At 47.8% G+C, this 24,592-nt stretch overlaps 2 protein-coding genes across 2 annotated transcripts in view; both read left to right on the forward strand.

Annotated features, from left to right (window-relative positions):
- Positions 1-7,680, forward strand: part of Slc14a2 (solute carrier family 14 member 2) — a 50,317-nt gene extending 42,637 nt beyond the window's left edge. Inside the window, exons 15-19 of the mRNA XM_075970802.1 lie at positions 528-720; positions 2,887-3,034; positions 3,639-3,773; positions 5,809-5,858; positions 7,480-7,680. Coding sequence (XP_075826917.1) covers positions 528-720; positions 2,887-3,034; positions 3,639-3,773; positions 5,809-5,858; positions 7,480-7,680 — 727 coding nt within the window. The remainder of the gene's footprint in view (positions 1-527; positions 721-2,886; positions 3,035-3,638; positions 3,774-5,808; positions 5,859-7,479) is intronic.
- Positions 7,681-11,366: 3,686 nt separating this feature from the next.
- Positions 11,367-24,592, forward strand: part of Slc14a1 (solute carrier family 14 member 1 (Kidd blood group)) — a 38,253-nt gene continuing 25,027 nt past the window's right edge. The window contains exon 1 of the mRNA XM_075968208.1: positions 11,367-11,494. The gene's annotated coding sequence lies outside the window, so the exon portion shown is untranslated. The remainder of the gene's footprint in view (positions 11,495-24,592) is intronic.

The raw sequence follows: 24,592 nt of genomic DNA on the forward strand, positions 1-24,592 counted from the left end.
ACAGCTGGCCACATAAGCTAAGAGCTGCAGAGCCCTCCCCGGGCCTGAAATCTCATCCCTCCTGTTCCCACGAGATTTTCTCCTTCCTTTAGACTACTGATCAGATTGAGATGCCCTCTCAGGGTGGACTGAAGGCCACCCATGAGGCAGAGACCTCCAAGTACCAGACTTCTCCTTCATCTCCAGAAAATGGAGGGTACTCTGTCCATGAAGGCAGAATTCTTGGCCACTCAAACTTTATTAATGACTGTAATTCCTGCCCAGTCTTCTCTAGAGCCTCTCTCACTCCTCCTGCCTGGGGGATGGAGTCCGATGACTCTCTGAGGAAACCCCAAGGCTCTCCTAAAGCCATCCTTCTGAGGCTGAGTGTGACCCTTCCCCAGCCTCTGTGTCTGACTCGAGAAAGAAGCCCAAGCAACGGCAGCCAGGAAGCTACTTATCTCTGGGTGAACCAGGGTTCTCTGTGGCCGTGTGGTCTATGCCAAAGCAGGCGAGAGCTGATAGGCTTCCCATGTCTCTTCCCCCAGCCCCATCCTGTCCAGTGCCCTGAGCACCATCTTCAGCAAGTGGGACCTCCCAGTCTTCACACTGCCCTTCAACATCGCCGTGACCCTGTACCTGGCAGCCACAGGCCACTACAACCTCTTCTTCCCCACCACACTGTTACAGCCTGCAGCCGCCACACCCAACATCACCTGGTCAAGCATCCAAGTGCCTTTGGTAGGTGTCATGAAAGAAGGAAGGATGGCATTTGTACAAATTCAATGTCAAACTGAACATGCTCACAAGCAAAAGATGGTTGTTCACAAGTATACAGTACGAGGCGTTCTACATATCTATCCTGTGAGATCCCATCCTTGTCTCCTAGGGGCTAAAAGTTTTGTTTCTGGTCCCACCCTATGATAACACAAAGGAAGAAACCAAAGCCAAATTAAAAGACCCACCCAAGGTTCCACAGCGGATTAACGGACAGCCAAGTCCAGGCTAGAGCTCTGACCCCCTGATACGTGGTCTGGGCTCTTGGCTTCTTTCCTTCATTTGGAACCCTTTTTGGTCCTTAAGCCCCATTTAAACATACTAATGCTGTGTATTTTTTTTTTCATTCATGGCCCTGCACCATTAAAGTATACAGACCACACCGCTACCCAACAGCTTCAGAAGTCGTGGTAGCCTATTCTGTTCTCTCCATGAGCCTTGCTCGTGTTTTAAAACACCAGTTTAACCTCCATTAAGAAACAAAGGTAGCAGAGGTTTTCATCTTTTTAAAGTATTTTATGTATGACATTGACCTCTGGAAGCCTGCCAAGATAGTGAATAAGAAGCAATATTAAAAGTATTAAACAAGATGGGGAAATGTGGCCGTTAGGCTTCTTAACTAACTAGGCGCTTTTTTTTTAAAGACCTCCTACTTTCCCATTATACTAAAGGACTTTCTGTCCCAATCTATAGCTCAACCTGGAGCTTTGTTATTGGCGACCCATCACTCCAAAGTCTTGGAGCTTGTTAAACAAAGTTTCAGAAATAATGACGCCCAGTGCCTCTCAGCATTCCATGGTGTCATTGGCATAGCAGGCAAACACACTGAGAGGTGTCATTATTCAGAAAAGACTTTATTCTGTCAGCCTCATCCTTGGCCATTGCCAAGCGGAGGAGGGACATTCGTGGGTGAGCGGTGAGAAGAGGGGCCGATTTGGTGATCACTCTCGGGAGTTTTTCTGCTTGTGGGATTTACCCAGTCCCTATCTTTTGGAGGCAAAATTGTTCTGCTCGATGTGCTATGCAAAGATAATGTTAGAAATCATAAGATAAAGCTTGTTATGTTCTCAGTTAAAATAGTTCAGACTTTTCAAGAAAAGAAATATTTTTAATTATCTTATACAAATAGTTTAGACCACCGCCCAAAGATTCAAAAAAAAAAATCAATTTTGGGCAGTCATTCTTGAAGAATAGATTTCTGGACTACGATCAGGATTCATGTGTTGGGTCCTCTCCCAATTAAAATGTGTACTTTACATTTCAGGAAAATGAGCAATAAATATCAGAAAGAGGGTCTAGAGATTCCAACGGTGCTGGGTGATCACCGAGGAGATGCCCAGAGGGCACAACTGGGGTGTGTGGGAATAAACAGCCATGTGTTGTTGTCTGTGAATATTCTCATGCCTGTCCGCTCGTCCTGGCAGGCCACGGCTGAGCCCTGTTCTGTTCTCTGCCCCGGCGGGGTGGGAGATTGGGCTAACCCTCTGAGGTTAGCCCACCTGGCCTGTCCTCCCGTCTGTGTAGCAGTTCTTTCCCTCACTGACATCCTACCCAGGAGCTTGGGGTACTTGTAGGAAGACCTGAGGCAGTTCCCAGACCCTACTGCCCCTGCAAAGCCCTTCCGTAGACCCCAGACTCCAGCTCCTCGGCCACACAGGACTATTGCCACAGCCAGACATGAGCGTCTTAGAAGCACAGAGGACCATTTTCCTCCTGAAAGGCTTCTATCATTTTGTTTTTAAAAATATGAGAGTTGTTTTATCAGATATATATTATATTTCTAATAACTAGTAAATGCCCTTCTGAAAATTTTCAGTTTCACTTTACAAGAGAATAAATGCCCCACATTGATGTCTCTGCATGAGAGAAACTGAACATCCTAACTACTTACTGCCCCAAGACTCAAAATTGAGAGGATAAAGCCTTTGCCCCCGTCAGCATTAACCTACTTGAGCAGGAATGTCTTCCGTGAGTCCTGTTGTAAAACGTTAGTGTACACTCAAGGAGCTGAGGCAGGAGGATCGAAACTCCAAGGCCAGCTCGAGAAACACATTCGCGTGGGACTTTGGTGTGGAGGTGCGAGCTACCTGTCTACTTCCGTAGCCAATGTGTGACCCTGTCGTTGTACAGCTCCTGAGAGCCATCCCGGTTGGGATCGGCCAGGTGTATGGCTGTGACAATCCCTGGACCGGAGGAATCTTCCTCATGGCTCTGCTCATAGCTTCACCTCTCGTCTGCTTGCACGCAGCCATCGGATCCACCATCGGGATGCTCGCAGGTGTGTCGCTGCTTTGGATGCCATCCTCCTTAGTGAGCTGTAGGGGGCAGTGCTGGGGCCGGCTTCAGAGACAGTCATCATCTGCCGACTCTGGAAGCCTCCTCTTCCCCTCGCTCCTGATTCCCGCATTTTGGTGCTAGTGCCCTCATGTTCTTATAAGCAAAAGCTATCTACAAAAGAAAAAAAAAAGACTTTGTCATCAGATATTTAACCCTCAGCATAAATTTAAAGTCTGGGAGAGATTTTTCCAAGGATATTTGAGTGATATCCAATGACAAAAATTGGGACCCTGCTTACAACTAAGATGTGTGGCAAAGGACATACTCTGTGCTGTTTAAATCAGAGCTCAGAGTCCTTACTCCAAAGATCTCTCCAGCTCATAACAGCTTAGCCACTACTGTTCTTGTGGTCCTGCCCACTTATTGCCTTTACGTGTATTTTCACTGAAAAGCTGAAATTCCTCTCTGTGAATGCCTGCCTGTGATTCTGGTAGCTGATTCTGGCTTGAAGATTGGGTTAGGTGTGAGTACACCCGACAGGCGTGTCTCAGGAGGACTGGTGAGCGCCTCACACCTCACTCAGTTCCGGTGCTCTTCTTCCTCAGCACTCAGCATCGCCACACCTTTTGACTCCATCTACTTCGGCCTCTGCGGCTTCAACAGCACTCTGGCCTGCATCGCCATCGGAGGCATGTTCTACGTCATTACCTGGCAGACCCACCTGCTTGCCATTGCCTGTGGTAGGTACCACTCCCAGAATACCCTCCCGAGCACAGGGAAGGCCCGTGTGAACCCCCAGAAAAGAAAGCCACTCCCAGAAGACGATAGGGCAATTGTTTGCTTTATAAAAGCTGTTGGTTGGCACTGTGGTCTGCGTCTTCGACTGCGTTCACTGTATACATGATGTTTGGCCACTCAGAGGCAGGTGTTCTTAGGTGATAGTTTTTCATTGATGCTCAGGGCTGTCTCCTGGGGTTGCGGCTCTCCTGGCTGGTGATGGAGCTGGGAGAGCAGCTCCCTGATGTTAACCGTTTCATGCAGAACTGAGCAACGCACACCATACACAGTGACCAGAGCTGAATATCAGCCACTGACCGTGCACCATTCAGATGACCGCATGCCTCTTGCCTATTTCTTCAGCATCACAGGAAGTTAGGATGACCATCATAACTCACTAGATTTACAGATTCTCGACTTTGGGCATCTTTCATGTTCTATGAATGGAAAAAAAAAAACCTTTGACCAAAATATTTAAAGTGGAGTTTCTATTTCAGTACAGCCATGGACGCTGAAATGTTAACAAATAAGGTTTTAAAAAATAAGTTTACAATAAAAAAAATTCCAGAATATGTTTTCTGGGATAGAGAATTTTTCTGAATCATATATAGTCATATATTTGTTGATTTCAGATAGTTTGGAAATGTATTTCTAACCATTTTATGACCACCACTGTTCTACAGTTCTGGGACCACACATGAGCACTTGCAAAGCTTTGGGGAGGTCTTCTTGATACAACAGACCCAGTTAGATTAAAAAATAAGATAGCAGTGAGGCCAAGGGAGCACAGGAATTAATCCTTTGACTGTCTTCCCCAGTGGGGCAGTCGGGTAGGTCTGGCTTCAGGAAAGGCCCTGCTCTTTCTGAGCCCCTGCTCTTCAAAGACCAAGCCTAGAGCCGCCCTGTGGATCTTACATCCCCCCATATTCTGGAGTGTCTGTGGTACTTGGGTTGGCCCCTCTCCTCTCATCTTTCTAACTGCATAATATCCTGAGGAGCTGCAGTTCTGTGCGGTTAAGAGTGCACCCTAAGGACCAGCTGGTCAGGGCTCTGCCCAGTCAGACACAGTCCCCGGAAGTCACCTCACATCTTGATGTCTGACACAAGCAGTGCTTGCATTGTAGGACTGTGGTCAAAATGAAATCAGGTGAATGACTAATGCAAGAACAGTAGTAACATCTAGGAAGAGCCTGGAAGGTTCAGGTCTGCTTATCTGTAGTCAAGGGAAGGATGTTGGGATTCCAAGTCCTCTAAGAGGATTTATCATTTGGTGGAGGTGGTGGTGGTGGTGGTGGTGGTGGTGGTGGTGGTGGTGGTGGTGGTGGTGGTACGTGTAATCAAGACAATAATACTTCTTACTTATAAGGAATGATGAAGGATATGGTTGGTGAGTAACTTATGACTAATATTTTAGGGACAACTGGAACACCCTCTTTGGAAAATAGGCCCAAAAGCCAAACCCAATTTTGTTGGCCCACTTTAATACCTTCCATCTTCTTTCAGTGCTTGGTTCTTCCCAGCATGCAACTTGTTCATGGCCTTCTCCACCCAGACTAAAATACAAGGTGGTAGGAGGTTTGGTCTCCCCCAAACTTACAGGATGCTGTTTCTCCCTAGAAACTCATGTTATGCTAATAGCTCCTGATGGAATAGTCCAACAGGGATTTCTGAGACTCACTTGCTTTTGCTTTATTGTACAACTTTCATTTATGGTTTATGCTATTAAATGTTCCTTTACTGGAAGGCATGATAGCGAGACCCAAGGGAACTGTCATAGCTGAATGCTGGCCCTTTCTAACAAAGGGCATCTGCTCTCTTAGCTGCGCTGGCATTTCCCTGGAATTTCACCCTTTCAAAGGTGCAAGACAGAGGAAGTGGGACTCAGTGTGTGCAAGAGATAGCATTTGAGACATAGCATCAACCAAGAGGGCGCGAGTGCACTAGGCTGAGCTGCCATTGGATCTTTACTGAGCTGTTTACCTTCTTTCTTTTTTCCAGCGCTGTTCTCAGCCTATCTTGGTGCCGCCCTCGCTAATGTGCTGTCTGTGGTAAGTCGTGTGGGCTATAAGCCACATGCCCAAACACTCCATCAAATCCCTCTGCCCATTAGCTCACATCCTGATACCCGCCTTAATACTCACAGGAAGGAACTAGGTCTCAAAAGCTTATATGTCAACTTTGGGTGGACCAAACCCCATCACCGGCGGCCAGTGGTGCACTTTAGAGAGAAATCTTTCAAGTATAACTCCATTCTAGTCTACCATCCTATAGAACTGATTTTTAAATGTTTATCATTTAACTTGCGTTTGCATGTAAATTATCTGCCCACCTGGATTGTGGATTGTGCACTATTGACACTGACTCCTTGGAAAGCCCTAGAAGCTGTTATTCTTTGTCTTTCTAACCAGAATGTGTGTATGCAAGTCCTGGCCTTCAACGGTGCTGTTATCCGCTTGATAATGATGGCTGGGCCCTGAGGACCATTTATGGGGTACTTGGCATGCACTAAGCAACAAGTCTCTGAGTAGGCAGCAGTACACTGTTGAGAGAAAAGGTCTCAGAAAGATGCAAAATCCATACTGAGGTAATCAGAACTGAGGATTGTCTACCGTGGGGCTTCCACGGATGCTTCCCAAAACACTTTATTGCATCTTATTGGAGCTTTGGGAAGACTTGTTGAGTGGAATCCGTCACTCATGAATATGTATCCCTTCCAGCCTCCATCTGGTATTATTCCGGCACTTCCACATCTTGCTAACAGTGTGGTCTTTGGACTTCCACACGACCAGCAGTGTGACCCCCTGGCACCAGCTGAGCCCTCTACTGGTTATAGTAAAATGCTGGGAGGCTGGAAGGATGGTTTGATCTGCCTCATAATTGGATCTGTAGGCTCTCTGCAAACCATTCGCTTGGCTGTCCCAGTGGAAGAATGGGGGACAGTGTGAAAATGGTATCTCCAGGAATAAAGGCCAGGTCAATGCAGTGCGAATGAACGGGACGGTAGGCGAAGCCTTGAGGAGAGAGGTGGCTGACCGTCACCTCCAGCCCCAAGGACAGACCCAGCACTCCTCGGCTTCTCCCTGTGTGCTCATTTCCTAGGTCCCTCTACAAAGGAGTTCTGTCCACACAGCGTCTAAATCCCCAGCTGCCACTGCTCGGCTCCTCTCCAGTCCTTTCAGGTCCAGAGCGCTGTTGACATTGTCTCTGTTCCTTTCAATTCGCATTCTCAGAAGAGGGTTCTATCGGCTCACGCCATGTCTCTATTTTGAACCCCGGTGCCGCCTATCTCTAGGCCAATTAACCACAGCTAGGTCTTTAGCTACAAATGGATGCCGAATGCATCCCTTCAAAGGAGGCTGGTTGAGGAAGGCATACAGAGTCCATAGTTCCTGGAGCTGTAAGCATAGACTCGCCAGGTTCCCCAAGACAAAACAAGTCTTGTACGTAAAAAACACACTTAATACCTTTAGAGTTCCAATGACTGTATTTTGGAAGGTGTGTATTTAACCTGTCACAGAATAAACTAACAGCCTGGTTTTGTTCATATTGGCTATCAGTTAAGTAACACCCTTACCGATTGATCAGCCCTTCCTCTACCTGATAAAGGCCAATTAAACAAGCATTCACATCTGATGTAACAGAAATTTCTCTTACCTCCTCCTCCTCCAGTTTGGATTACCACCCTGCACCTGGCCCTTCTGCCTCTCAGCACTCACCTTTCTTCTCCTGACAACCAACAACCCTGCCATCTACAAGCTCCCGCTCAGCAAAGTCACCTACCCAGAGGCCAACCGCATCTACTTCCTGACCCAGGAGAAAAACAGAAGGGCATCGACTATAACCAAGTACCAGGCCTACGACGTCTCCTAAGCTGCCCTTTCGAAAGCATGTCACATAAATGCAGCCTCCAGCACACAGTCTGCACCCTCCCTTCTATCTGATGTGCACGTGTGCACGTGGTCATCAGCTGGGACACTGCCCACCCCATCACCCTTGCTAAGATCCCCAGTACTCATCAAAGCCTTGTTAGTTTAGACAAACACCACCGATGATTCTTTGGGAACTCTCTTTGGGGGGAACTTACAGTCACCCCCTTCAGTTACTTAGTGGAGCAAAGAATGAATCCAGGAAATGTTTATTAGCCTGCAAGGCAAGAGGGCCTGGCCCTGCCTGCTGTGCTACTAACGGGGTCCCACTGCCTCAACCAGTCCTTGTCCATTCTCAGTCTGTTTCCTCATTGCCAGAGATTTCTTTATGACAAGGAAGGACACCAAAGTCTTTCTACCTGCAAAATGTTTATTTTTTTCCATCTCCTGTGAACTAATCAACTAGGCATGAGCAGCAAGAAATTGTCCCGAGCTGAGTTACTTATGTGAGGGCCCTCAGCGGAGAGAGAGGATAGTGTTCTTGTCGTGGAAGTTTGGTCTTGACCATGGGAGATGCTCTCCAGACGTGGGGCTAGCAACTTGAATTCATTGAATATGCCAGTGTGCCTTCTTTACACCAGAGAAATATTTCCAGAAGCATCAGAAGGTAAAAACTGATTTTTCCAACATCCAAATCATTGTATAAACAAATGTCTTTACTTGTGTAATATTCAAAATCATATTCTCATTAAACTTGAAATTTGCAAGTTGGTATCTGGGTTTTCTTAAACTGGGACTTACCGACATGCTCTAAGAGTGCCCTAAGTGTGTGTGGGGGGGGGGGCGGGGTTCACACTCAATCATGTGTCTGGAAAGAGGAAATGGGGGGTGGGAACAGTCAGAAGAGAAGTCAGTTTTCCTGTGGAGAGGTTTGCAGAGACGGCCGTGCACTTTGCTCCCTGCAGTGTTGGTACAGATCAACGGCTCCCATTCATTTCCGCATACAATCCTTCAGCCTTATGCACCAAGATTGGTAGCCCAGCCCTTCCTGCGTGGCCAGTCCCTTGTAACCGAGTGTGGCTCCTACTGTGCTCCCGTTACAGTCATCCTTCACAGGAAGCCACTTGGCCCAGCCTTCCAGCCTTCTCCAGAGGAGCTGAACCTCTCCCAACACACACATTGCCAGTTCAGCATGATGAGGCGCTGAGATCACAAGGGGCCGGGGCTGGGGAGATGGCTCAGTCAGTAAGCACCTGCCGCACAAACACGAGGGTCTGAGTTTGGATTCTGTTTAAAAAGCTAGATGTGCTGGCATGCAACTGCAACCCCAGCTCTAGGGAGGCGGAGACGGGCAGATTCCTAGAGCTGGAGGTCCAGCTAACCTTACCAAATTGGTGAACACCAGAATCACCATGGAACGATAAAGAAAGACACCCAACTTCAACCTCTGGTCTCCCCATGCACCCACCCACACACATGTAAAATGCATGCATACATTGGGGTGACAATGAGAAAACATACTCATAAATGCTGGATAAAGAAAGCATTGCCCTTTACCAAAATCCACTTTTTAAAAAAGAGCGAGTTTCTACATTTATATTTTCATTTTGCTGTATACCAGAGATCCCAGCCATCTTTTAGCACCAGCTCAAGAGTTTGGAGGTGTATATTTCCCTTCCAGACCCTGTCCAGCCCTTTATGACTTTTCCAGGAAAGTAGAGCGCTTCTCCGAACAGAAAAGTCCTGCACAGAGGAAAAGGAAGTGACTCACACTCCGAGCTACCTCTGAGCTTGTGATCACACCTCGAGGCCACGGAGGTCCCAGGCTGTATTTTAATGACCGTGGAGTTATGGTTCTCTAAGGATCAAGGGCTCAGGAATTTCACCCAAAGGCTGTTTATGCTCGAAGCTCACTCAGCTGCCCCTCAACCGCCACGTGATGATGTCTAAGCATTAGAGAAGGGGTCCTTGTGTGTTTCCACCAAAGCCTTATAATCTGATTCTAACGAGCGTAGGAACCCCTCCATGTGTATGGCATTCTGATTACCGATCACTAATAAAATCCTTCAGCTGCTCTGAGTATTCCACTAGCCTCACCTATAAAGCAAGCTGAGCTGGCCCAGAATTCCCAGCAAGGAGGAAACAGATGGGGAGAAAGAACGCCTGTGGAAATATACGAGGTCCGTGGGATCCCAAAGTGGACTGTCAAGTCTCGCACTTCAATGCATGAGCCGTAGATAGCTGGAGCCGGCTTCGCCAGCTCCAGGGAGACAGCGGTGTACGTGAGCAGGTCTTCTCCAAGCCATTCAACAGCATCCTCCTGAGCACGCGGAAGCAGTCCTGGTTTTAAGTTCAAAACACTTGAGTTTTATTGAAAATAATGAAATACAGAAAAACCAAATTCTTATTTTTAAAGCAAAATTACATCACCTTCCAGAATGTTTTCAGTATTGTCTGGTAAAAGTTTTATACTACGAAAAAAACCCGGCAAAACTCTACAAATCTGAGCATACACACAAAGCAACACCATTTGTAAGCACGAGAAAAAAACAAAACAGCATTGTTGTGATACGGGCGAGGAAGCAGGGTGAGGTATACAAATAAAACATATGCACGCTTTCGTTCATTCATGAGACAGTCCTTGCATGAACAGTGGGGTTGATTTGTCCAAGGCTAAGCCACGTGATTAACTCAAGTCTCTCAGGAAACAATTACTTGGGGGCAGATGTTGTTCTTTTTGCTGTTGTCTCTGTCACTCGTTTAAACTAGCATGTTGGTGTCATGTCGTAGCCCTGAGTCATCATTGATCGTTGACTGCCTTGCCTTTGACAGCATCCATTTACCTGTCCTGGAGAGAATTTGAACTCTGTGCTGCACACAACAAACACTTATGTGCACACACAAGACTTTCCAGCAACCTAGCCTATGAGTCTCACTTCCAGAACTTACTGCCCTGATCTTCCTTCCAACATTTACGTATGGTGTTCAGGCAACAACCTGCAGAACGGTCCGTACCAGCTAACCCCAAGCTTGTCGTCAATTCATGAGCAATAATAACTGTGAGCCCCTGTGCAGCCTTCCACAACCATCCTTTCCCTTCAGAGCCACAAAACAGGGTGTGACTCGGTGGCCGAGCACTGCTTCCCTTACGGTCCCTCATACCTTAGCCCCCTAAATCTCAGGAGAGACAGGTAGGTGGTATATCAGGGCAGTTGGAGTTCAGCGTGTGTTGGAATTGTTTGGAACTGCGTATTTAACAGAGATGACCCAGCAGCCTGCAAGGATTTGATCTGGTGGTAGAGGTGTGGGAATCGGCCTCTCTGTTAATTCCCAGGTCAGGGATGCTGTGGACCTGGAGCCACACTTTGAGAAGCTCTCACATAGATTTGCAAGTGAGACACTGCCTCCAATAAGCCCTTCCCTTTCTGTGCACACTGCGGATCACACCTGGAGACTGTTAAGAATTCAGTCCCTATCGTCATGAGGCATAGTGAGGAACAGAAACACTGGGTACCAACAGGCAGGAGGAAGTAAGAAACTTCCAAAATAAAGTCTCTTTCTCAGTAATAGTTGGGGGCTAGCTCTGCACTCTAACGGAAGCCAAAGAAAAATGAAACCACTAACCAGAAACATCCGGCTCAAGAAAGAAGCAAGGTTTTGCATTGGCCCCAGAAGTCACTGAGTGTGCCCATTGACCCTAATGGAAAAGTACAAGAGCAGAGGAGTCAGCAGCCCCTCCAGCCACACTGCAGGGGCGCAGTGGGAGCCAGAAGAGGGCATGGCGGCCACTGAGACACAGCAGGTGCACCTGTGAGCAGGTAGGAAGGGAAGGTTGTCCCAAGGGTGTGGCTAGAAGATGGGAGGGCTGTGGAGCGGTGACAGCAACCACCATAGCAAAAGGAGCTTGCCCCAGGAACACAAGCATGCAGGAAGTCCTAAGTGACATAGTTTGAGATAAGAAGCCAAGGAGATGGAGAAAAGCAGGACACGGGAGACAGGAGGAAGAACTAGAGTGCTTGCCTCTGGGTGTGCGGTACCAGAACAGGAAGGGGGGTGTCGTTAGGATGGGAAAGTGAGGGGGTTCCAGTCCCCTGAGAGCGGCCTGGTTCACGGAGCACCAGCCGAGGATGAGGGTGGATCTCAATCCTTTCCCAGGCACTTCTTGAGGGGTCTGACCAAACCACGAGGCGCAATGCTGCAGGACAGTCTGCCGTTCTTTTACCAGGCTGAGCAGTGCAGAAAGGAGTGTGAGGGGACCATGCAAAAACTCCAGCGTTCAGGTCCAGCCTGGCCCCACCAGGATCTCTAGGGTGTGTCCTGGCGTGAATGGTTTTCAAAACTCCCAGAATAGGCCCATGGGCAATCAAGGTTGGCACACACTCTTAGAAGGTGAGGACAAACCTCTGTGTTATCAGCATTGGGAGGGAATCTTCCAGAAGAAGGATCCCAGGCAGCATGATTTTTTTAACTGAAAATAATTTTTTCATACAATATATTCTGATCACAGTTTCCCCTCCCTCATCTCCTCCCAGATCCTCCCCACCTAATGTAGAAGCAAAATACCAGCAAGGTTAAGGAAATATGTCCAAACAAAACACTATGAAACAGAAAAGAAAAAAAACAAAACACCATTGAGTCATTATGTGTTGCCCATCCACTGCTGGGCATGGGGCCTGCCCTAAAGTGTGGTCTGTATACACAGGGAGACTCGCTTGAAGAAACTAATTTTTTCTTTGTGAACAGTTGTCAATTGGAGATAGATTCTTCATTAGGAATAAGAGCTTGTCTCTACTTCTCCTCTCAATGCTGGGACCCATTCTGGCTTGGATTGGTACAGAACTTGTGCAGGCAACATAATTTTTGTCATGGAGAAGTCGTTCCAATCACTGAGGTCAAAGGTGGTTTGTGACTGTGAGATTCTTAAATTCTTGGTCTGGGCATTGAAACCAGGCTTCTGGATCCTCTAAAGACCAGGTGAAACGCCAGAATATTGGCACATGCCTCTGATCCCAGCACTTGGGAGGCAGAGGAAGGATGATGTATGTGAGTTCAAGGCCTGCCTGGGCTACAAAGAGTTCCAGGTCAGTTAGGGCTACATAGTAAGACCTTGTCAAAAGAAAAGAAAGAGAGAGAGACACCGAGGCAGAGAGTGGAGCCCAGTGAGATTAAACCTCAGGAACCTGCACTCAGGAGGCAAATGGACCCATGTGAGTTCAATGCCAACCAGGGATGCATAGTGAGATCGTTTTTAAAAAATAAATTAAAAAATTAAAGATCATAGAATCCAACTCTGCTAATCTGTGGGTCGTATTTGTTCTTAAACCTCCTGAAAGATGTAATGCCCAGAGACACTGCTAGTAACTCTGGCCTAGAGCAGGACAGGATAGAGCTGCATCCTACACTGGCCCAGCACATCTACCACCCCTCCTGGACTTGCCAACTGCTGCTAGGGGTGGCTTCCTCCTCCTTGACATCAACCTTGCTCCTTGACCACAGCTCCAGGCTTTAGACAGGAACAGTACCAGCGTGGGCAGGAGTGGGTTTCACATGTTCTGGTTCTCTGTGCTGCCCCCACGGGCAGTAAGAGAGGGTTGCCATCTAGAAAGTGTACCATAGACAGAGTGTGCCATCGAGAGTGTGCCACAGAGGGGGTGTGTGCCATCTTAACACACACACACACACCTACTGCATTCCACATTGAGAGAAAATGTTTGTTTTCTGAGCATAGTTTGTTTCTTCCATTTAGAATAATCACCTCCAGTTCTATCAGTTTCCCTGTAGCTGTCAAATTTCCATGTATTATTTTGGTTTGGTTTTAAAGTGCAGTCCAAACCCACCTGAATCACAATCATTCAGGCATGGTCAAAACTACAAATTCCCGGGGAGCCTTCAGACTGAGTAGCTAGAGTCTAGGGCTAGAACTCACCCTAAGCTGCACCCTCGAGCCCCTGATGATTGCTATGTGCATCAAATTTTGAGAACAGTAAACCCCTTCCATTCAGAAAGAGCCCCTCCCCACGTCAGTAAAAAGATGAGGACCCGGGTTACAGCTGCCTGGGACTAAAAAGCCCTTTATTTCCCATGGCCCATTTCTCTTTGTGACACATCCTAGGGAAGCTACATACAGTCCCTGGGCCCAGGCGTGCGGCATGCACTAGAGGGCACCAAAGCACCTCCAAACGCCCCTCCTTGTTCTAGTCAGCGGCTAGTGCTCATTTGTCCCCACTTCCCTGATGCCGCAACTCTTCAAGGGACACTGGAGGGCCTGCAAGTGCAGAGCCGCTAACAAACACACGTATTAATTCTGGAGCTGAGGGACCTACCCACTGCCCCAAGCCCTCACTTCTCTTCCCAACAGGAAGTTGCAGGCCTCTAAGTTATTTTCACAGCGAAGTGAGGTTAAGCTCCTTGGTCAGCTCCCAGCCAGTCTCCTAAACAAGGCAGTGATTTACATGGCTAAGAAACCTGAAAGCTTGAATCAAAAAGTCAGGTTTTAGCATTTTTATAATTGATTCATTCTATGAGCACAATTAGAACAGGTAGTCTGGAGGCGGTGACGGCGAAGGAAGCGGTAGTATTAGTGGTGAACTGGTGACGATGGCAGCGTTGCGGCAGAATTGTAAACAGTAGAAATAGAAGGGGTCCTGGCAGAGGGCCCAGCTGGCTGGAGGAAAAAGGGGAAAAGCCCAAATTCTTGAATTGTTCTAATCCAACTCATGCTCTGTCTCTGTCTTTGTCTCTGTCTCTCTGTCTCTCTTTTTCACACACACACTCTCACACACATGCAGAGAGAGAGACATTAGAATACTCCTGAGTCTTGGTTCTAATACACATTAATTTTCATCTCTTTCTTCCACTCTCCTTTGTAAATTCTTCTCTATCGGTGGTCAATGCCCAGCTCCTGGGTAGCTAAGGTCTTTTGTGAGGACTTTTCTGGTTTTCAAGGCAAACTTGAACACCTTTCTTCCACACATATGTGCTACTTGTATACACTTCATCTTTAGTTTTTTGTTTGTTTTTTTTCTAATTTGGCTTTTAAGAGCATAGCAGGATCTCTTTGCTCATCAGAGACCTGGCAGCTGCCTCAGGCTGCTCCGTCATCACGGTCTCACATGCCCACCGTGAGATCAGGCGGCAGAGCAAAGAGCAGAACATACACCGCATTCAGACAGCCCCGAACAAAGGTTTCTGCTTTATTTTGGCTTCTACGTTTTATTAAAGTATAATGTGTACCCATTTGCAAGTGGAGCTCTTCGGCAATACGTTCCCCATAAATTAACACGCCCGTGTCACCACCACCAGGCTGAGACACAGACCGTGACCAGCCAGCTGCCCTCCAACAACTGTGTTTCCATTTAACCTTATGCTGTGAGAAATGAGCTATGAGATTTCAAATATGAGAGCAGACGTATCAGAAGTCGCAGAGATCCAACTGCTCTGTCTAACCAAGGGAAACTGCTGGCGATGGCTGGAAAACATCACCTTGATATGGTCATCTCAGCAGGGGTTTGTGACGACATGACACTGAAACCAACTACAAACGGCCATCTGCCACCTTCTGCTGGTCCCTGGGCTAGGGTCCTCACAGGTGCCTTAAAATGAGTGTCCACCTCATTTTAAAGCATGGGAAACTAAGGGAAGTAGAACTTCTCCTGACAGGTTATTATGCTTACAGACGTGGGTACGTGTGGGAACAGCTGACCTAGAGCGCTTCCCTCCAGGGAACTTGACATTTCCACGTAAAGTCTCACTGAGTGACAGAGTTAAGATTGGAAGAGTAGGGTAGAGGCCAGGTCCTGAACACAAGCTAACCAGGAGCCTCACTGCCCCCTGCTGTTCAGAGCTGTACATCAGAGACACCTGGAAGCAGAAGGCTAAGGGGTCCCCTCACTCCACTCCTCACTAATACTGTACGGGTTCACCGCGTTCACTGTTTCCTTAGTTTTTTTTCTTTGTTTAATTGTTTATTTTGTTGAGGGAGGGTCTCAACCAGCCCAGACTGGCCCTGAACACACGAGGCAGAAGATCATGACCTTGAACTACTGGTCCCCCTGCCTCCACCTCCTAAATGCTGAGATTTTAGTTCTGCTTTACCATGGCTAGCTTGTTTCCTCCACTTTGGAGAAAAGAGGCTGGCTTGCCTGGTAGGTGTGAGGCCCAAGGTTGGATCCCAGCATCTTCACAAAGGAGAGGTGTGTGGGACCGGGGGCATTATCTCCTGAGAGAGAAAGGAGCTTCTACTCCCATCGCGTTAAGAAATAAGCCATGCAGACAGCCCCCAAGCCACTGTGTTATGGGTGCTGAGACGGTCTCTAAGGACTGGCTCATGAACTCGGGCTCCTCCTGTCTTTATCTGCCCTCCTACTGTTCTTGTGTTCTGCTCCCCTCTTCGCTGTCATTCTCTGCAGATGGTCCCCAAGTTCAGTGTGTGCAGCCCTGAGTCTTACCCAGACCAAAATCGTGCATCGCTAATCACATCCCGGGTTTACACCTGCCTGTCCAGGCATCTCAAGTCATCACCAGCTGCCTTTGCTACACTCTGTGTTGTCATTCTATCTTTTTTATAAAGCGTGATAGACTTAAACTGAAGTCCGCATATCACATGTATGCATCCTAATGAATATTCATGAGCCAGCTTGCCTAGGGAAGCAGCATCTGAATAAAGAAACAAACGTGGCCATCACCCATGTGCCCCTTCCAGTAGACTCTAAACCTTGACTCCTGCAGGTTAACTCCTGGCTTTGAACTTGGTACACACTCCCCACTCCTCTGCTGCCGCTGTTTTCCTTCAGCTTCCTGAGAGCCATTTACACCACCGGGTGGAGCCGCAAGCCCTGCTTCTCCTGCTGTCATTGTTTACACACTACACTGCTGAGGGCATTTGACTCATGCCCCCTGTGGCTCTTACACGCGTGTCGCTACAGGGCATTGCTGTGTATAGTCCTGGGAAGGAACTGTCTGGCCACAGAGCACATAGATGATGCCCTTTCTAACTCCACCCCTCACCAGTATGCAATGCCATTTTGATTCCCCCTTCCTGTTACCCATGTCTGTCAATAGATCTTTTCCTCCCCAGTTATCCCATGCTCTGGGCCCTTCCCCCTGTACTATCTTGCCCCGGGCACTGTGGGCCACTTGCACATAATCCCCTCCACACAGCAACAGGCCAAACTCCACAGTTCCTGGTCCCCTGGCCCTTTAGATCCAGATCTGTTGACATTCCCCCCACAAATCTGGTCAGCAATCACACCAACCCCCATCTCTCCTTTTGAGACTGTCTGCTTTAATTTTTTTTTCCCCAATGCTTTAATCCCTCTTCTGGTGAGTCTAGGATACCAGCTTTCTTGGCAGGAAAACAGTCCTCTCTATTAACCGTCCTTCAGAAACGCCCCTCTTCCAGGCCACAAAAAAGACTCGGTGGCGACAGCTTTCAGAGGCGAAAGCTTGTCTCAACACTCCTGTTCTCACAGAAGCCTCGAGTTGTAAAGAGCTTTTTAAAAATCCTGATGATTTGCCCAAACGCTCTATGACTTTTTAAAGTAAACCCCTCTTCTTTAGCGGTAATCAGGTTTTGATCTGAAACCAGCAGAAATTGGAGCATTAACTGGATGAGGGAAGAGCCAGTAACAGAAATTCCAGCTCCCCACTTTCCAAACTGCTTCTCCGTGAGATCAAGGTCCTCATCAGGTACATCTGTCAAGCATCTTCCTCCAGGAGAGAATGTTCGAGAACACCTATCATTGTCGAGAGCCAATGGGGGTGGGGATAAGCGGATGGGTGGAGGTGGGAGGGTAGATAAACAGCAAACAAACTTTTGCTACAATTCGCCACATTTTATGGAGGCAAATTAAACTGTCATGGTTTACACTTGCTCATGGTTTATTACAGTTATTACATAGGCAAACACATGGTACAAGAGATTCTAGGCTTTGATATTTCCCATGTTTTGGAATTTAGCAAAGCTTTGCTGTTTTATATGTCCACCAAGACTCAAACATAAGCCTTTTCTTTTATATGCAGCATTTTGTTGTATCTACTTTTTATTGGACGCTGTTTTTCCAGGGCAGTGGGGGAGGGGCACTCTGTACCTGGTCACGAAGTTGTCTCACCCGGGTGAATGGCCGGCGCATGCCTTCTGTAAATGCAAAGGGGCGTTGTTTTCGTATGGACACATCGGGGACAAGATTCGTGGGCCATGACTCACCCCACACACCCTACAGGTTGATTACAGGCTGTCAGTAACCCCACATCACCCCACAGCACCCCGCTTCTCTTAACCTGGCATCAGGGCTCCCACTGGGAGGTCATTCCCTGTATTAGCCCTTCACACAGTGCAGCTCAAATGTGAAGTCGACATCTTTGGGGTCCCTCCACCTCTCCAGGCATTCCTTATGAAGAACTCTTTAACCCGAAGTCATACCAGTGCTTCGTTAGTATCGGTTAAGATGTCTGGTCCTCTTTGCCTGAAGCCTGGAGCCTGGGCTTCCTCCTTGATGGATTATATTATAACCCCTGCTCAGATCTGTTCCACGCACAGAATAATCACTGATCACGGGATCTTGGCTTTGACACATGTGTACCTGTATCTCCTTGCTTTGCCAGACACAAGAGCTGTCTTACACACTTCATCTGCCAGGAGCCAGTGGGATGGGAAACCAGAACAGGACAGATGATGGAGGGGCCTGCAGGTGGCCGACAGCTGAAAGAGAGCTGAGTTTCAGGCACTAAGAGGTAGTGAGCAGGCCAGGGCAGTCTGAATTGGAAGACACAGCTAGGCTACAAAGGGAAGAGAGGCAGCAGTACCCCCACAGTGAGGACTTGGGGACTCCAGGTCCTGTGTTTGGTTTGGCCTGTGTTTAGTAGCTGGGATTGAGACTATTTTATAGCATCTCATTGATCTAATCAAGGAGGCTCTGCTAAGCCAGGCTTCCTCTCTATCTGCCATCCTCAGAATGGTCTAGGTATCCCCAGGACGGGCCAATCTACCCAAGTGGTGCTGGAGGCTCAGCCGTTTGCAGCTGTAGGGCTGTCCTAAAGGCAAGCCAAAGCCGAAAGTGCAGCGGCGAACCGTGAGGCTAGGGTACTGGCTGCTTGTGCCCTAGACTGTTGACCTGAGGCAGGGGCATGCTTCTCTAGACTACATGTCCTTGGCATTATGCTGTAAGCCCCTTACCTGGACCTGTGATTGGGAGAAGTCTGGCCCCAGGCTTTGCTTCCTCTCAGCACAGCACAAAAATCTCACTCTAGCCCTTCAAGTCCCCAGAGTCATCCACCCATTTCTTCCCGTGACTCAGCAAATCAGTTCCTAAGAATGTCAGTGGCTAGACACTGCACCTAACACCAGGATGAAGCAATGTGTAAAACCAGTGGAGACTCTGCCCTCTGGGAAGGTTGCAGGCCAATAGGCAAGTATAATAAAGCAAAATTGTCTAACTGTAAATACTGATAAACACTATGGCAGGAAAGCAAGACACTGAGTGTTACAGCGGTTACAGCTGTGGCCTGAAGGTTGAGCTTTTCCCATCAGTCAGTCTTAATGGGAGCGATGCGCCCACTCCTGAGCCCACCCTGCCCTGGGTGTGAGAGGCAGCAATTGGGAAGACGGATGTTCTTTGCCAAGGGGAATTCAATAAATCTATTGCTGTAATGTAGCGCTGTAGAGAGTGTGCTCCGTGAAGTTTAGGAGATTTTAGCCAAATGAGTGATACACTGAAATCAGGTAGGAATGACAGCTGGGACCCAGGATTGAGATGCCAAGAAATACAAAATATTGGCCAGGCAGAGGTGGCACGTGATGTCAGTCCTAGCACTCGGGAGGCAGAGGCAGGTGGATCCCTGGATCCCTGAGTTCGAGGTCAGTCTGGTCTACAGAGTGAGTTCCAGGACAGCTAGGGCTACACAGAGAAACCCTGTCTCAAAAAAAAAAAAAAAAAAAAAAGGAAGACAAATAGAAAAAATAAATTAAAATAAAGTAAGAATAGAAGCACATACAGAATATATTTTTAAGAAATCTCAGAGTCTCTGGGGGACTCTAACGCACTGCAGTGTCAGCCCCATGGATGGGCAGGGCACAAAGGCCTCTCTGGTCAGACCATAGGAGCTGCTGCCAGGCTCCTGGGGCTGAAGCAAGCCCTGCTCCTCTGCGTGTGAGCAGCAGCTTCCGTGACCTGTGGTAATCTCTCTTGGTGATTGATGACCTGACGCACCCACCAAGCCTAACCCGGCAAGGGCGAGCATCGTGGAGACTTGATGGCATCTAATGGGATGGGGGCTGATGGGTTTTAGCACTGCCTTCCTCAGGCGTGCCCTAACCAAAGACAACATGTTTCTGGTGCCAACCTCTCTGACTCACTTGGACTCACCAGAGTGTCTCTAAGCGAGACCTCGGAATTTGTCAGCTGTTACCACCCCAGGAGCCCGAATTCACTCTGCCAGTGCCCCCTGCTAAGTCTCAAGAAAGGGAGAGGCCTTAGAGCAGATTTCAACTTTCTTTCTCTCCCTTCTCCCCTGGACAGGGATTCTCTGCATGGCCCTGGCTATTCTGGAACTCACTCTGTAGCCCAGGCTGGCCTCGAACTCAGAGATCCGCCGACCTGCCTCTGCCTCCCAAGTGTGGGATTAAAGGTGTGCACCACCACCGCTCCCTAGATTCCAGCTTTCACAAGTGCTCAGACTCCCTGGGAATCTGATTGAAATGCAGGTTCTGATTTGGAAGGCCTCCTACAACAGCGAATTGTTAAGACTCTTATCCAGGATGAGTAAACATAAGCCTTCATCCCTGCTTCATGGGGGCAGAGCAGACATTGATCTACCATTTCCCCCCCTCCACCAAGGCCTGGCTAACCTCAAATCTGTGGTCCTCCTGCTTCAGCCTCCCAAGTGTTAGGATTACGAGGTGTGTGTCGCCACACCTGGCAACAAGCAATCTTCCAAGCCTCAGAATTGACATACGATGGCACCATTGGCAGAAATAAGGAAGCCAGAGACAGGGACTGTTCTAAGGACAAACTTATAAAAGTTACCTTTGCTCAAATGCCTAGTATGTGCTTTGGCCACCTGGAATCTTTGCATTTGGGAAAGCGGACATCCTTAGTCTCCATTAATTTTATAGGAACATTGAAGTTTGTAAAAGTGAACTAGCTTCCGCTGCGGTTTTATTGCCGACTGGAATTTGAACTTGGTTTGTCAAACTCCAAACCTGTAGCCTACTTCCCTGTTACACCAAACGAGAAATTAGGGTTAGGTAGTTCCAGCCCCGTCTTCTCCACCTGGCCTACCACTGGAATAACCGAGACATTCCGAGTGCTCACCACCCCAAACCAGCCACCCAGTGCGGATGGGGGAGCAGAATATTGTTAAAGCTCCCCCAAGCCACAGCCACCCCTGAGAAGCCCTGATTTTGCCAGGATCTATAAGCAGGGCAGCTGAAATGCTGACGGGTGAACGAGCAATCTTGTCAGAGTCCAAGCTCGTACATCTCCATGCCTACCCTGGGACTCTCTCCAGTGGATTAGCCAAACAAAGTGATGTTGCAGGAAGAAGCAGAAGGTGAGGGGGTGGAAGCGGGGTTACCAGGGGAAACTGTGGAGAGGGGGGCTGAGAATTCAAGACGATATGAGTAGCAACACACGTTTAGGAGCTGCAAGACTCAGAGTGGCCAAAAAGCAGGCCAAGCCCAAATCGTGAAAATTAAGAACCCTCTACTCCTCTATGAAATCTCGGGCACTTAGCCCACAGGACACAGCAGCTATATGGGAGGCCAAAGCAGCTATACGCGTCAAGAAAAGTGGTGTGGGTCTAATGGACAAGAAAGTTAGCAAACCAAGCAGAGAAAGTCACTCTGGGGCCGAGCAAGGGGGTGATGGCAGGAGACTTTGCTTCATACAGCGTAATCAAAGAAGGATGAGAGCAAAGAGCTGCCATTAGAGACCCACGCTTTGAGATTTTATTCCTAAGATTGGGATTGTTTCCAGGTAACGAGATGAACTAGACCAACTGTATGGAAACAGTGTTTGAAGAAAAAGAAAAGAACCTCTTCTAGGGACCTCAGGGCATCAGCTCTTGCATAATCAAGTTGAGGAGCTGGGTGTGCAAGCATCTTCTCCAATAGAAACCTCAGATATAAACTGAGAAGGGTCCCATGCCCCACTTCTCTACCCCCTTCATAACCTGTCACGAGTATTGTTTTAAAGTGTATTTTTCCTGTTTAAATATTTGAGATAAAAAGCTACCAAAAAATTGTTGAGCTTAAATGGTAGCAAAGTCTCTCTAAGATTACAAAGGCCTAGAGTTCTATAAAAATGTGAGGTCAAGGAGTCAAAAGATGTGGGGCATTCCAAGCTTTCCATGACTATCACAAAATACCTGAGGCAGCAGGTTTTATAAAAACAGCAGATCAACAAAGAAATAAGTGTTCAGTCCAAGAACTAATGAGGTAATGATTGCTCCTGTTTCAAGCTGACGGGAAGGCAAGTACCACAATCAGCTGTCGAGAAGTTCTGCTTGCTTTGGTCTTAACACCAGCCTTGACTAACGTCAACAGTAGGAAAGAGAAGGAAGATGTAAGAAGATAGTTCCAAAAACCATGAAGGGTCCTTTAATTCAGGCTGTATACCTAGCAGATATTAAACCCACAGATGGAACAACTATGAGGGGCCCAAGACAGCAGCTGCCTCCCTGGCTTCAGTCTGACCACACCCTCCCCACTCCAGCCAGACTCTGGTGAGTGGACACCAGAGAGTCCCATCATCTCACATCTTCTTCTTCCAAACCAGTTTCCAAGTAAAGGTTCCTGGGGTACAATATCCGTCCTCATGTCTCTCATAAGGAACCATCCCAGGGGTGGTGAGTTGCCCTCAAGACGGGGCTCAGAGAAGTTGTCACTCCCTTCCTTAACTTCTCAAAGCCCTAATCCCCATCTCAGCCTTGTCTAACCAGACTGAAGACATTCTCTCCCTTCTTGCTCCTCATTGAGAAACAGCATTGTAAACAATTGCAAAAAAATAGATAAATAAATAATAAAATAAAACAAAAGCATCAGCAGGACATTGCTCGTTAGCACCTCCCTTTCTCGCAGGTGCCACAATACCCCTCAAGACATTCTTGTGCCATCTGCATGACTTGTATTTCGGGAAAAGCATAAATGTTAGTGATAGCCCTTTAGATGCCATGCATTTGTACACGTGCAGCCTTTGCAGCTTTAAGCACTAGCCAGAGACACTAGAGACAGAATTAAAGGCTGCTTGTGCATATCTGAGGAAAGTTGGAGGTAGAACTGAGGTTCCTGATTGTTCTGATCTGTGCTAATCGGAGCTAACTCCTGCACCGCATTGCAGAGGGGAAAACTGAGGGTACATCAGTGTCCTTGCCACCAGCACGCTCCTCTAGCAGGGTCAAGGACAGGCAGTAGAGGCTTCAGTGAGACCTGTGCACTGTGACACTGCTGTCCCCAAGGTACCATGTCTAGAGAACGCCTTCCACAATGGGCGCCCACATGATGTTCTGCGTCAGTGATTGATTTAACTCTCACCTGATGACTTCTTGCCTGCTGTTTTGTTTACCAAGCCCAAATATCCTTGGATCCAAACACGCTGCGTAGGACTATGTCACTGCAGTCTTTGCTTCTCTTGCGGGTTGTGGAGGGCGTATGAGAAAGAATGTTTGTCCCTGTCCTGTCCCTGTCCGGATGCAGAAGAGCTGGGAGAGGCATTCTCTACAGAATCCCCATGTGGCCGCTGCCCCACTACATAAGCAGAACATTTACAAAGTTAAACTGCCTGTGGAAAAGATCAATGTCAAGCAGTGACTGAAGGAAAATAGTGTTGGAGCAGGTTCTGAACCAAAGGAGTACTTAGGAACGTGCATGCATGCATCGTGTGTAGGAAAACATAGCTGCCTCCGGCCAGTTTTGTCCTCCCCTCTTCCCATTTCTTCATCCAATCCTATCTCCTCTCACATTATATACTTAATGAACTTTCCTAAAAATCTTTCTGGAAAGAGAGATTCATCATGAATAAAGAGAACTATCAGGTCCTGATCATGTTGTCCGATCCCTTCTAGCCCAGGTGAGATTGAGCAACATTTAAAAGGCTGGGAGTGTTTGAGATAGGATCTCATTGTGAAGGCCGGGAGTGTTTGAGATAGGATCTCATCATGTAGCCCAGGCTGGGCTCAGGTTCACTGTCTTCCTGTCTCAATGTCCCAACCTGAGGTTCCAGGAGTGTACAGTCACACCCAGGAAGTATTTAGAAGACAATACCAGAATAGTTGCTGTATGGCTGTTTTTCACCTGGCCAGCAAGGAATAGGTTGTTTTAAGTTCATGAGAAATTCAAATAGTTTTGGACAGAGTCTGCATAGGAAGAGACTAGAGAGAACTTTCTGGGGCAGAAATTCCAGGAGAGAGGAGAACAGAAGAGCTCCATGTTGCTTGGAAGAAGACAGGAAGAGGCAGAAGGTGATGTTAGGGGCTTTCAGAGGAGGCACGGCCAGGACTGCAGCGGGCTATAGCGCTCTATGGAGGATTCAGGGCTTGTCAATAGCACCGCAGGAAGTCCTGAGCTAAGACATTGAGCTGTGCCATGGGAAGGCTGTCTTGAGACACCAGGAGCTCAGCCAGGCGCCCAGCAGTTCCAGCTGTCTCTGATTTTCCCATAGGTTCTCCCCAAAGAGAGCAGACCCTGGTGTCTTGATAGCTTGCAGAAGAGAAGTTAACAAACCCCAATGGCTACCCAAGTTAACAAACCCCAATGGCTACCCAAGAGCTTTAGTTTTGTTTGGTTTTGGTTTGGGGTGTTTGTTTGCTTGTTGTTTTGTTTTGTTTTTTGAGATAAGGTCTCTCTCTGTATCCCTGGCTGTCCTGGAACTCACTATGTAGACCAGACTGGTCTCAAACTCACAGAGATTCATTTGTTTCTG

The sequence above is a fragment of the Microtus pennsylvanicus genome, chromosome 4, assembly GCF_037038515.1.
Source record: "Microtus pennsylvanicus isolate mMicPen1 chromosome 4, mMicPen1.hap1, whole genome shotgun sequence".
Lineage (NCBI taxonomy): Eukaryota > Metazoa > Chordata > Mammalia > Rodentia > Cricetidae > Microtus > Microtus pennsylvanicus.